This window comes from Pantherophis guttatus, chromosome 4 (genome assembly GCF_059756535.1).
Source record: "Pantherophis guttatus breed Tessera chromosome 4, ASM5975653v1, whole genome shotgun sequence".
Taxonomy (NCBI): Eukaryota; Metazoa; Chordata; class Lepidosauria; order Squamata; family Colubridae; genus Pantherophis; species Pantherophis guttatus.
In genome coordinates, this window is record NC_142066.1 from 14,559,729 (window position 1) to 14,574,289 (window position 14,561).

At 41.2% G+C, this 14,561-nt stretch overlaps 1 protein-coding gene across 3 annotated transcripts in view; it reads right to left on the reverse strand.

Moving 5' to 3' along the window:
• LOC117679697 (uncharacterized) overlaps positions 1-14,545 on the reverse strand; it is a 54,525-nt gene extending 39,980 nt beyond the window's left edge. The window contains exons 1-4 of one of the 3 annotated variants that reach the window (XM_060684400.2): positions 14,229-14,545; positions 8,927-8,982; positions 7,276-7,368; positions 3,606-3,733 (exon numbers count right to left, since the gene is read on the reverse strand). In XM_060684400.2, the coding sequence (XP_060540383.2) occupies positions 3,606-3,733; positions 7,276-7,368; positions 8,927-8,982; positions 14,229-14,236 (285 nt within the window). In that variant the 5' untranslated portion in view covers positions 14,237-14,545. Of the gene's footprint in view, positions 1-3,605; positions 3,734-7,275; positions 7,369-8,926; positions 8,983-11,053; positions 11,221-12,244; positions 12,310-14,228 lie in introns of those variants that run through there. The other 2 variants (XM_087893830.1, XM_087893829.1) reach the window with 2 other exon arrangements.
• Between the last annotated feature and the right edge of the window lie 16 nt (positions 14,546-14,561).

Here is a 14,561-nt window from a genome sequence, read left to right on the forward strand (position 1 = left end):
TTATTCTTACCTTTTATTTGGCCCCCACCCCCAATCTATTGCTGCCTCCTGAGTCCCAGCTGATCAGCTAGAGGGAAAAAAAACTGTTTAAACTTTTGCCGCGGGGCTTCAAAGGGTCACCCTACAGCTGATCAGTGTTAAAACAAATGAGTAGACCGGTGCCTGCAAAAACAAATGAGTAGACTGGTGCCTCCAAAAATAAATGAGTAGACTGGTACAGCTCTACAAGCAGTTAAAAGCCTGGTAGACCAGTACCTCTGCTAAATCCTAAAGAATTGTCACATGACCATCAAGCCACGCCCACAAAATAAGCCACGCCCACAGAACCTGTAGTAAAAAATTTTAGAACCCACCCCTGAATAGAATGTTAGAAATACAGTATAAATGTATACATTATATTTCTAAGCATTCTTTTACATTATTCTAAATATAATGTATTGAATATTGATTCTAGTTGTATGAATAATGTCACAAATCTGTTAAATAAGTAAGAGATATATAAAGAATAGAATAGAATAGAATAGAATAGAATAGAATAGAATAGAATAGAATAGAATAGAATAGAACAAAACAGAACAAAACAACAGAGTTGGAGAAAAAGTGCAATAAAAAAATAAATAAAGAAAAGAAAGAAAGAAAAAGGACATCTTAAGAGGAAGCAAAGAGCTCTCTGAAACTTCTCCAGAACTTCAGAAATGCAATCATCACGAGTCAAGCTTGATCTGAGGGCAACTTTTATTTTTATTGGTTTAGCAGGGTTTGTAATGACTTACAGGTAGCCCTCAACGTCTTACAACCATGATGGAGCCCAAAATTCCTGTTGCTAAATGAGACGGTTGTTAAGGGAATATTACCCCATTTTATGACCTTCCTAGCCACTGTGGTTAAGTGAATCGCTGCAGTTAAGTTAGTAACATCGTTGTAAAGTGAACCTAGTTTCCCCTCTTGACTTTGTTTGTCAGAAATTCGCGGGACACCGCAACCGTCATAAATATGAGTCGGTTGCCAAACATCCAAATTTTGATAAACATGACCTATGGAATTTCTGCAACAGTCGTAAGTGGTCATAATAAATCCCTTTTTTCAGTGACGTAATCGTTGAACAGTCACTAAAAATGAACTGTTGTTAAGCCGAGCACTTATCTGTATTTATTTTATTATTTATTTATTTGCAATTTATTTGCTGTCTTGTCTCACTGTGGGGTTACTCTAAGCGCAGTGGTGGGTTGCTCCCGGTCTAGCCCGGTTCGGCCGAGCCGGTAGTGGTGACACTATTACGTCACCGAACCGGTTCTCTTTCTTCGGGAGCTGGGCCCTCCCGCCTGCCCCCGCGTCATTCCGTCCTTATATTTCTTCTTTTTTCGACCAGCTGAGAGGTGCGGCACAGCGGATTGCCGCACCTCAGCTGGGCAGATTCGCAACGCTCTTGCGCGAAGCGTGTGACCGAAGAGGCGATCGCGCGCGAAGCACACGCACAAAGAGAACCGGTAGTAAAGCTGGTTAGAACCCACCACTGTCTAACTGCCTTGCAATAATGAAAAGGAAGAAACTGAAAGGAGTGTCAACACAACAGATATAAAATAATAGAATAAAATAAACAATGACGGAAGAACACAAGACTAGTGCATCATTAGAGGTAAAGGTTCCCTTCGCACATATGTGCTAGTCGTTCCCGACTCTAGGGGGCAGTGCTCATCTCCGTTTCAAAGCCGAAGAAGCCAGCACTGTCCGAGGATGTCTCCATGGTCATGTGGCCGGCATGACTAAACACCAAAAGCGCACAGAACGCTGTTACACCTTCCCACCAAAAGTGGTCCCTATTTTTTTTTACTTACACTTTTTACGTGATTTCGAACTGCTAGGTTGGCAGAAGCTGGGACAAGTAACGGGAGCTCACCCCTTTACGCGGCACTAGGGATTCGAACCGCTGAACTGCCGAAGCTCAGCGTCTTAGCCACCGAGCCACCGTGTCCCCTTGTTGCATCATTATGATAACCAAAAAAAGATGTATTTGTGGAAAACAGAGACCAAGGGGTGTGTGGAGACTGCCATCAATCTAGCAGCCACCTCCATTTGGTGGCCAGGCCAACTGGAAGAGTTTATGGGTTTTAAAATTCCCAATCCAGCCTTAAGCTTCCAAATTTCCTTTGCAGTCCCTTCTCCAAGGAAACAGGGGGAAATCCTTGGGGTTTTTTTCCAAATCTGAAAAGGCCCTTTGCTTTCTTGGGGAAGATTTCCATTCTTCATACTGATAGCCAAATCTGGCTCCAGGTTCTGCCTCAGTTTACCTTCCCAACAAGCAACCAAGTCGGAAGATCATTTAAAAGCAGTTTATTAGAGTACCCTGATAAAGTGGGATCTCTCTAGGAAAAAGGAGAACCTCGAGGCCCATCTTACATTCCTTTTTATAGATAACGCAAGAAAGGAAATGCAGGTAGGAAAGATGATTGGACAGGATAAATGTAACCCTCCCCTTTGCATAGGAAATCAGTTCCAAGAAATATGAAGATAAGAGGATAGATAAATGAGTTAGATAAAAGAAAGTTCAACGAGGGAGAGAATAAAAAAGAAATAGAAACCCAGATGACACCAGAGTAAATGAAAAAGGGGGATGGGAGGGGAAAAAAAAAGAAGATAATACGAATAAATGTAGAATTATGATGATAATACTGATAGATAAAAGAAATCTGAAAAGAAATCGAAAGAAAGTATATACTATTAGAATACAGGAGTTGCTTGGATACCAAACAAGAAGAATATTCCACAGCAAAGAAGATAGAAAGGAGAGAGGAGGAGAGGGTAGAAAGAGGAGAGGGAGGTGAAGAAAGGGAAAAGGAGAGGAAGGAAGGGTAGGGGACAGGAGTAGGAGAGAAGGTGAGAAGGGGGAAAAGAAGAGAGGAGTGGGGGAAAGGAAGGGGAAGTAGGATGAGGTAGGAGAGGAGGAAGGAGAAAGTAGGAGAGGAGCGGATGGAAGGAAGGGAAAGAGGAGAAGGTTTGTTGTGAAATGAGGGAAGAAAGGGTAAAAGAGCAACTTCGAATGTAATTAAAATGTCTTATTTTAATGCTTTCTTTAAGGAAAACAGGTATATGTATCATTAATTATGTATATGAAAATGTACATTTTATATTATGTGTATAAGAAATAAAATTGAATAACTTTTTTTTTAAAAAAAGGAAATCAGTTACATGTAGTCAAACAGGTGACATGTTTGTATCCCATAATATCACACATGTTCATTAAAATGAGGTCTGATGTCAGAAGGGGCGTAAATGGTCAAGGAAAAAGGTTGTTTAGAGTTCACGAAAGAGATAAACCAGATCCACAATTTGTATTAAGAAACTTTCTTTTTTTTCTTATCTGGAGCTAGTCTCCAACCAGTTTTATCTTTTCAATTTAAGAATGTTAAAAGCTATTCTTCCATTCCAATCTGTAATGAACCCGGACATCATTTTAAAAGAGAGAAAACAAGTTCAACTTCAAATACAAACAAACAATGTTAGTTCACAAGTTACAAAATCCCTGTCGTGGGTCCCCTCATCCCTACAGAATCTGATTTACAACCTCTCCAAGCCCAGCTTCAAGCAAGTCAGGGCATAAGTCTTACCACATTGCGGACGGAACAAGCTAGGAATGAGATACGGATTTCCGGGTTTCCATAGAGGTCGACGCCATGGGTGAATCCGCACTGGGTAGCGATGTAATCAGTCACAGAGATACTCTGGCCAAGTTCATCTAAGGAAAGGCAGAAACAAATTCATTATCCAAGACAGTTCTGTAGCATCTTCCACTCTTGGGGTTCACCATACGATCACAATAGGTATGGTGTAGGGGTGAAATCTAAAATTTTTCCCTACCGGTTCTGTGGGCGTGGCTTGGAGGGGGGGGTGTCCTGTGACTGAGTGGGCATGGCCAACTCAATGTCATTCACAGCCATGCCCACTCAGTCACAAGACCCCCTCCCATCAAGCCACGGCCACAGAACAGGTAGAGAAAAATTTTTAAATTTCTATTCTGCCGGCGTGTCCTTACCTTTCTCCCACGGCTCCGCTCACCCGCCTCATTCCCCGGAGTCGGGGAATGCACCAGTCCCCGACTTCAGCCTTGCCACGGAGCCACTGCCTGCTCGCCCTTTGCCACGTGGCTCCGTTCACCCGCCCCATTCCCCGACTCCTACTGCTCACCTTTCTCCCGCGGCTGGCTGTCAGGGAAGGAAAGCACCCCAAAAATATCGGAGTCGCTCACTCTCCTTCTTGAATGAGCCGCTCTGGTCCACACGCCGGCTGCGCAAGCCCACATCCAACCTGCCGCTGAATTAAATAAACGGTGTGCGCTTGCGCAGACGGTGCGTGGACCAGAGCAGTTCATTCAAGAAGGAGAGTGAGCGACTCCAGTAACTTTCGGGCGCTTGCCTTCCCTGACAGCCAGCCGCGGGAGAAAGGTGAGACGTAGGATCCCCCGCGTGGCGAAGGGCGAGCAGGCAGCGGCTCCGCGGCAAGGCCAGAGTCAGGGAATGGTGCATTTATTTATTTATTTATTTATTTCAATTTATATACCGCCCTTCTCCAACAGGACTCAGGGCGGCGAACAGCCGGAATAAAAACAAAACATACAAAATTTAAAAGCAATTTAAAATAATTAAATATTTTTGGCCGCGATTTAAGAACAAACCCAATTTAAAAGCAATTAAAATTTAACCCAAAAAACTGTGGGATCAAGCCAGCCCGGCTAGTTGAAATAAATAAGTTTTCAGGACCTGACGAAAAGTCCGGAGGTCTGATATTGTACATATCTCTGGGGGGAGGTTGTTCCAGAGGGCGGGTGCCGCCACAGAGAAGGCTCTCCCCCTGGGGGTCGCCAGCCGACACTGTCTGGCGGACGGCACCCTGAGGAGGCCCACTCTGTGCGAGCGTACTGGCCGGTGGGAGGCTATTGGTGGCAGAAGGTGGTCTCGTAAATACCCTGGCCCTAAGCCATGGAGCACTTTAAAGGTGGTCACCAACACCTTGAAGCGCACCCGGAAGACCACCGGGAGCCAGTGCAGCTCGCGCAGGAGAGGTGTCACATGGGAGCGCCCCATTGCTCCCATAATCCCCCGCGCGGCCGCATTCTGGACCAGCTGGAGCCTCCGGGTGCACCCCAGGGGGAGCCCCATGTAGAGAGCGTTGTAGTAGTCCAGGCGGGAGGTGACGAGTGCCTGAGTGACCGTGCGTAGGGAGTCCCGATCTAGAAAGGGACGCAACTGGCGTATCAGGCGAACCTGATAAAAAGCCCTCCTGGCCACGGCCGTCACATGGTCTTCTAAAGACAGCCGTGCATCCAGGAGGACGCCCAAGTTGCGAGCCCTCTCCGTGGGGGCGAGTGATGGGGCGAGTGGATGGAGCCTCCAGCTGCCATTGCTACTGGTTCTCCAAACCACCGGCCATCATTGCTACCTACTTGCCCGAGCCAGTCCAAACCGGGAGCATTTCACCCCTGGTATGGTGTATGAAAAGAAGGACCAGGGGGTGACATGATAGCAGTGTCCCAATATCTCAGGGGCTGCCACAAAGAAGAGAGAGTCAAGCTATTCTCGAAAGCACCTGAAGGCAGGACAAGAAGCAACGGGTGGAGACTAATCAAGGAGAGAAGCAACCTAGAACTAAGGAGAAATCTCTTGACAGTGTCTATGGAGATTATCAGTCATCCAGGTCCGTGATGGCGAACCCATGCCACGTGTGCCACAGGTGGCACTCAGCGCCCTCTCTGTGGGCACGGGAGCCGTCGCCCCAGTTCAGCTCCACCACGCATGCGCGCGTGCCTCCCACCAGCCAGCTGGTTGGCAGCTCTCTGCCGTGCATATGCAGGGGCAGGACACGTGCAGGATGCATAGGAGCATACGCGGGACTTATGCGGGGGCAGAGCACATGCGGGGGGCGTTCATTCCATTTTGGAGATTTGGCCGCGCGTTTTGGGCACTCGGTCCGGAAAAGGTTAGCCATCACTGATCTAGATCATGGTTGTCCCATTGGTGATTTTTCAAGAGGCAACTGGACTTCCTGATTTTTCTTTAAAGACGTTTCGCTTCTCATCCCACTAGCTGAAGAAGCTTCTTGGATGAGAAGCAAAACATATTCAAAGAAAGCCCAGAAAATCCAGTTGCCTCTTGAAAAAGCACTTTTGGGACATCTCTTGACAATGAGAATAATGAATCAGTGGAACAGGTGGCCTCCAGAAGTTGTGGGTGATCCAACATTGGAGATTTTCAAGAAGAGATTGGCCAGCCATTTGCCTGAAATGCTCTAGGGCAGAGGTGGTATTTAGCAGGTTCTGACCAGTTCTGGAGAACCGGTAGCGGAAATTTTGAGTAGTTCGGAGAAACCGGCAAATACCACCTCTGGCTGGCCCCGCCCCCATCTATTCTCCGCCTCCCGAGTCCAAGCTGATCGGGAGGAAATGGGGATTTTGCAGTAACCTTTCCCTGGAGTGGGGTGGGAATGGAGTTTTTACGGTATCCTTCCCCTGCCATGCCCACCAAGCCATGCCCATAGAACTGATAGTAAAAAAAGTTCGAATCCCACCACTAGATAGGGTCACCTGCTTGAACAGAGGACTGGACCAAAAGATCTCCAAGATCCCGTCCAACTCTGCTATTCTGTTATTGAGGCTACACTTTTTTTTTTTTTAATTTGATTTATATGTCACCCTTCTCTGGAGACTCAGGGCGGCTTACAGTGCGTTAAGCAATAGCCTTCATACTTTTGTATATTTTATACAAAGTCAGCTTATTGCCTCCACAAACTGGGTCCTCAATTTACCCAGCTTAGAAAGGATGGAAGGCTGAGTCAACCTTGAGCCTGGTGAGATTCGAACTTACTTTAATTGCAGACAGCTGGTGTTAAATTACAGTGCCTTGTCTGCAGAGCTATCCAGGTTTTATACACTAAGGTTTTAGGACTATATTTATTTATTTATTTATTTATTATTAGTCCAATTTATATGCCGCCCTTCTCCGTAGACTCAGGGCGGCTTACAATGCATTATAGCAATAGCCTGCATACTTTTATGTATATACATGCTTATTAGGGTTTTCGGCCCTCCATAAGCACTGTTGTTCTATAGAAAGCTGGCTTATTGCCCCCACAATCCGGGTCCTCAATTTATTATGTTTATTTTAGTTGACTCCAACTCAGGAACAAGGAATGTGCCTTTGAGCAGGCACTAAATATTTCTGCCGTTGAGAAATAGGTCAGCCTTACCTAAACTCTACCTAAATCCTTACCGGCCCATTTACTTACTGAAGACACTGTAACTCCAAGAATTTTGGCCCAATGCAGACTTGTCCAGCCATATCCAGAAGTAGCGGTCCCGACATTCAGTCCGTACAGTCCCTTTCAGAAAAGGGGATATTTTTTCCAATAAGCAAGCAAACAAAAATCTAACAAGATTGCCCCCCTCCACCCCACCAGTTCTTTGTGGCTTCCAGAAAACTCTTTCCTGGCCACCTATACTGATCGCTCCTGGCAATTCTTGAGACTGGCTTCACACATTGCGTTAAACCAGGGGTCGGCAACCTTAAACACTCAAAGAGCCACAAAGGTCCTAACCGGAAGCTCCCCGTTCAATTCTGGAGCCAACCGGAAGTCCGGTTCCCCCACCATAGAGTCTCCTCCTAGCGTGGCATCCTTTTTCCTCTACCTGTCCTAACCGAAAGCCCTATCAATTGTGGAGCCGACCGGCGACAGGGAGTCGCAGCAGATTAAAGAGCCACATGCGCCTCCAGAGCCGCGAGTTGCTGACCCCTGCGTAAAACCATAATAGGATGTGTTAGAAGTCAGGCTAGCTTGTGCTGTGAGCCAATGTCACAGGCAGCCCAGCAAAATTTGATTTCTTATTCTAATGCTCTTGTCTGGATTTTCTTTTTTTGCATTATTTCTTAACATTGACAATTGTAAGATGTGTGGACTTAACTCCCAGAATTCCCCAGCCATCCATGCTGGCTGAGGAATTCTGGGACTTAAAGTCCAAATATGCTAAATTTGCCACAGTTGAGAAACACTGGTCTAGATTATTAAGAATGGAATGGAATGGAATGGAATGGAATGGAATAGAATAGAATAGAATAGAATAGAATAGAATAGAAGTAGAGTAGAGTGGAGTAGAGTAGAATAGAATAGAATAGAATAGAATAAAAGAGAATAGAATAGAATGAATAGTAGAATAGAATAGAATAGAATAGAATAGAATAGAATAGAATAGAATAGAATAGAATAGAAGTGGAGTGGAGTGGAGTGGAGTGGAGTGGAGTGGAGTGGAGTGGAGTGGAGTGGAGTGGAGTGGAGTAGAGTAGAGTAGAGTAGAGTAGAGTAGAGTAGAGTAGAATAGAATAAAAGAGAATAGAATGAATAGTAGAATAGAATAGAATAGAATAGAATAGAATAGAATAGAATAGAACAAAACTAAATAGGCTTTATTGTCACTTTGAATATACACTAATTGGCATGCATTAAAAATGAAATTTCACAGCTCTTAAAGAGTCACCACCTCCAATTTTACACTGCATAAACAAGACAAGATAAATACAAAATTATGTATATACCCACATAAATTATATGACACAGAGAAGCAACAGAGTCTAGTTTGGATATATACATATTTATGGCGAAAAAAAAGCTGTTAGAAATATTTTATTAGCTTAAGTCTGCACAGAAATTCAATAGCTACTTCCTGCATGTTATTTATATTTTTTGCAAGTAATTTCTATTCCCGCCATTTCTTTGCACATCGATTTTCAGCTGAAGAAAGCAGTGCTAAACTTGAAAAACATGAGGCAATCACCATTACCGATTAGCAGAAGATTAATACAGAAGAGTGAATTGGGTCTATTTGTATTTAAAACATAAAATTAGTAAATGTTCTTCGCTACCCTCGCAGAACCAACACGCTTACCTGTGGGGAAAGGTATGGACACCACTGCCTGGCTCCCCAAAATATAGAATAGGATACTATTGGAAAAACAAAGGCAAAAGACAAAAAAAAAAACAAAATGAGTTTTGCTTTGGATTGATGAGATGGAGAGAAGGATGAGGCTTCAGAGAAAAATTGAGGTGGAATTATATCCTGCAACATCTCAAACCAGAGAATAAATTAAGAAATGTAGGCAACCATCATTTGATCTTCTCTGGCAAGGAAGAAACATAAAGTTAGCGCAGAAACAGTAAGAGGGTAAATTGAACGAGCAAATTACTTTAGGCGTCGATCTATGTTTCAGGCAGAACAGAAAGGGGAGCTATCTTTAAATATTCAAGGTTCGTGAAGAGCTAATAAAGCAGTTTTAAAATCAAAGAGATTCTGTTAGAGCATTTTGGACCATAGGGCTCGCTTGCCAGAGGTTTCGGGTATCTGGGAGTTGCCAAGTTGAAAAAAAAAAATTCCAAATAAATAATAGTCCAATAATATTATTATTGGGTCTATCAACCCAAAGAGACAAACCAGTTTAGTGTAGCGGTCAAGGCATCAGAATAGAAAATGGGAGACTGTGAGTTCTAGTCCTGCTTTCGGGCACAGTAAACCTTGGGCCAGCCACAAACTCTCAGCCCTAGAAATGAGGCAATGGCAAACCTACTTCTGAAGAACCTGACTTGTCCAGGCAGTCACTGAGATTCATACAATATATGAGTAAACAGAAGGAAAAAAAACTCAGAGGGGATAATAATAATAATAATAATAATAATAATAATAATAATAATAATAATAATAATAATAATAATAAAAGCTTACATCCTCCGACGATACCTTAACAGTTCCTAGGTCCTTGGTTAGGACTCGAGCTGCTGAGCTATTAACCAGCCTCAAAAGCTGTGAATCTCGCTAAAGATTAACCAATAAATAATAATAATAATAATAATAGCAATCCGTATCAATCCGTATCAATCCATATCAACCATTAGCACCAGTCAATTGTATTTGTGACGCAATTTTAAATGTTCAATTGACTATAATAATAATACTAATAATACTAATACTAATAATACTAAAACTAATAATAATAGAACTGGAAAAAATCACGAAATATCGTGACCTGGCCATTGGGGAAGGAATGGAGATTTTACAATATCCTTCCCCTGGAGTGGGGTGGGAATGGAGCAGTGGTGGGTTTCAAATTTTTTTACTATGGGTTCTGTGAGTGTGGCTTGGTGGGCGTGACAGGGGCAGGATACTGTAAAATCTCCATTCCCACCCCAATCCAGGGGAAGGTTACTGCAAAATCCCCATTTCCTCCCAATCAGCTGGGACTTGGAAGGCAGAGAATAGATGGGGGTGGGGCCAGTCTGAATTTTTACTACCGGTTCTCCGAACTAGTCAAAATTTCCACTACCGGTTCTCCAGAACTGGTCAGAACCTGCTGAAACCCACCTCTGGAATGGAGATTATGCAGTATCCTTCTCTTGCCACACCCAAACCCACAGAACCCGTAGTAAAAAAATTTGAAACCCACCACTGCTTCATACTGTCTCCACTTGGTTTACAAAACCTAACCATGAACTGACCCCGTGGCTCTTTTCACAAAGACCCTTTAAAACCCCAAAGTAACCAAAGACAATTTAACCTTGCAGGCTGTGAAAAACCCACCCTACGGTCAACTTGAGGATGTTGGCTTATGCTGCGAACCCAGAATGTTGGCTTAAAGGAACAGAGCTCAGCTGTGAAGCAGACGTCACAATTCTTATATACACGGTTCACCCATTTGGGCCACCTTAAAACAAATACTACAAATCTACAAAGAGTAGTTCTGTCTTTCACTTTCTCCAAACAAAAACTTCACTAATGTATTTGGGAATTCTATCCAACAAACCAACCCCTTTTTCTCCAAATTACAAACATTGAGGTCTGGTTTTTAATCACGCCCCAAGGCATTTCTCCCCCCCCCTCAGCTTTCCTAATTTTCAAAGGACTTCACACCTTTAGAATCAACTCTTGAGTTTTACTAAACAAAAGTCAGGCACCTCTTTTTCCCCCCCAGACAACCCCCCTTTTCTCTGGCTTTTAAAATGAGAAATAAAACAAGGCACATACCCCACAAACACGAGAGACTTCATATTGGAGATGTGGGGGGGAAAAAAAAGGCTGCTTGCCTGTAGCAGCCAGCTAATAATATCTTAAGTTTCAGAAACTTATCACAACCACTTCTCAGCTTCGCTCACAAACTCTGACTTATATAGGTTTCCGGTTCTGGAGTTAACAATGGTTCCAGGTGTTTCCAGTCCTTGGTTAATTTATTATTTAATTCCTCATGATTTCATATCGCCTAATTTGGCTAAGGGTCGGATGCTAAATGAATCCTGAGTTAGAGAAAGAGATTGAGGGGGATTCCCTTCAGATTCTGGGTGTGAAATACACATGCTGTAGTTTTATTGTAATTTTCTGCTCATTGTCTCATTTTATTTCTCTCATCACCTCCAGGGGTTGGGGGAAAAAAAAACATTTAGGGAAGCCCATTCAAAATAACAAGACTGCTGGCATCCTACGTTTCTTTTCTTGAAATATAAAAATCAATTTCATAAATAGAATAGATTAAGAATTATAGCTTTACCGTGACTTTAACTGAACATTAACAACATTAAAATGAGATTTCGTTCGGTTGGTAACCATCTCCAATAACTCCAATCTATTTCTTTTTTTTTTTTTGAAAAAACTTAATTATTGAGTTTTTTTTTTTGAAAAAACTTAATTATTGAGTTTTTTTAAAAAAAAAACATAAATATAGTAACATTTCCATTAATATCAGATGTGCGGTGGTTTTAACTATATACAAAATATATTTCTGGTGACATTTCAAATTACTTTTTGCTTTTATTTAACACACCTTTTTCTCTTTCTTTCATTTTATCATGCATCCATTCATACCACCTTCCCCACACAGTATAATATTCTGATCTATTTCTTATTCATTCTATTTTTCTTGTGTTGTGGATTGCATCAGTAGAGGCTAAACCAATTTCGTCGTATACACGGTGTACAATGACAATAAAGGCCACTGAAGAAAAATATTATTGATTAATTCAATGAATTGAATTATTTTAATTAATCAATTAATTAATTCAAATTAGGGGGCTATAAAATATAGTTGCTTTATCCAAGAAACTCTTAAGAAGTAAATTCAATCAGGGCAAAGAAATGCCAAAGATTTCCCCCCCCCCCTTCCTTCTAGTAAAATCTTGTGTATATTTCTCAGGTGGAAACCGAGAGGATACACAACAGCTTCACCTTTAAGCTGCCAGTCATTGCACCGTAGAAAGTCCTGATGTGAAACTCAGACTGTTAGAAACCAGATCTCCTGTGCCAAAAAGAAGAAGAGGAGGAATTCATAAGGAAATTATAATTTTTAAGGAAAAAAATTACCCAGAATTACCTACTTTTCAGATCAAAGACAATGTTGCAATATGAGGAAGGGGAAAGGGATACAATATGTTTGCTTGACTAACAGGTCTCCTGCCTGAGCAGGGGGCTGGACTAGATGACCTCCAAGGTCCCTTCCAACTCTGTTAAGTTTTACTAATTTTGGCATAATTTCATGCCATTTGGGAGCCCAGAAGTTTAATTTATGCTTTTCGGATTGGGAATGATCTCTTGATTTCAGCAAGCACGTGGAGTTATAAAACAATTTGTATGTACGATGGGGGCAATTTTTTTTTCTTTAGATATCATTTTAGAACTTTTGTTTTTCTGGTACAAGAGCCAGACATTCAACAGGTGAAGCCTGTTAGCTGTTTTTCCATGATAAAGGAAAGCAATACATGCACTTGGCTATATATATATATATATATATATATATATATATATATATATATATATATATATAGGGAGAGAGAGAGAGAGAGAGAGAGAGAGAGAGAGAGAGAGAGAGAGAGAGAGGGAATATATGGTAAGATCTATCTATCTATCTATCTATCTATCTATCTATCTATCTATCTATCTATCTTACCATATATTTCCTTCCCATAGAGGCTAAGTATTTGCTTTCTTCTATGAGGAGGGAATATATGGTAAGGGTGTGGTTAACTGATGAGGACCAATCAGTCCGAAATAGATCTATATTAGTCTCCCAACAGGCAGCAAAATGCTTGCTTGCTGTCTGAAGAAGCCTAGGATAGTGGATGTGATTTCACTGAGCTATGGCTGCAAACTTGGTCCATGTAGGAAAAACCTGGCTGAGAGAAAAATACACATAAAAATACACATACACATAATACACTACGAAGATATATATATATTTGCTCCTGGAAGCACGAAGCCGAGAACACCAGCCTGAAGATGACGAATGAGACTTCGTCGAAACGTCGCCAAGACACTTCCAATTTTACGTGGGAGAAGACCCGAATAACCAAAGACCTACATATATATATATATATATATATATATATATATATATATATTGGGATTTTAAACATTTTAACCAACTTATTTACAATGATGCGGGAAAACACCCGAGATTTTAATTTTTTGCATATGCACACCCACGAAAACTTAAGATACACACACACACACACACACACACACATATACATACACACACTGCTCAAAAAAATAAAGGGAACACAAGCAGAAGACATCCGAGATCTGAATGAATGAAATAGCCTTATTAAATACTTTGTTCGTTACATACAGTAGTTTTGTGTTCCCTTTAGTTGTTTGAGCAGTGTATAAACTACTGTATGTAACGAACAAAGTATTTAATAAGGCTATTTCATTCATTCAGATCTCGGATGTCTTCTGCTTGTGTTCCCTTTATTTTTTTGATATATATATATATATATATATATATGTATATATATATATGTGTGTGTGTATATATATATATATATATATATATATATATATATATATATATATATATACATACACACACATATATACACACACACACATATATATATACATATATATATACATATATATATATATATATATACATATATATATATATACATATATATACATATATATGCCATGCATCGTTTAAATAAAAATTAGGATCATATCTATTGCAACAATACATACATACATACATACATACATATATATATATATATATATATATATATATACATATATATTTGCAATAGATATGATCCTAATTTTTATTTAAACGATGCACGGCATTCCCAAAATTCCCGTTTAATATAGGCGAATTGATTTATCCCGCAAAAGAGTTAGCAAGCAAAACACCTGTCGTTTAAAAAAAATATACCTTTCCATTAAAAATGAGCCATCAGCTGGTGCCAAAAAAAATCAGGACTGCGGAATTTAAAATTAAAGGGGGAGGAAGGAAATAAAGGGGATGGCCAAATTTCCATTCTTTTTGAACCAAAGCGTTACTTTTCACGTTAAGAAACTTCTCATCCTCCGATCGCGCTTTCAGAAACGCGAACAGATTTTTTTTTTTACATTAAAAAAAAAAAATTAAGACCTGGCCCTTTAAGGGCCGTCCAGCTCAAAAAGCGTTTTGTTTTGTTTTTTTCAAATCTGCCTCGGCGATTGGACGAGGCGCTCGTCCATCACCCTCCCTTTTTTTTTTCCCCCC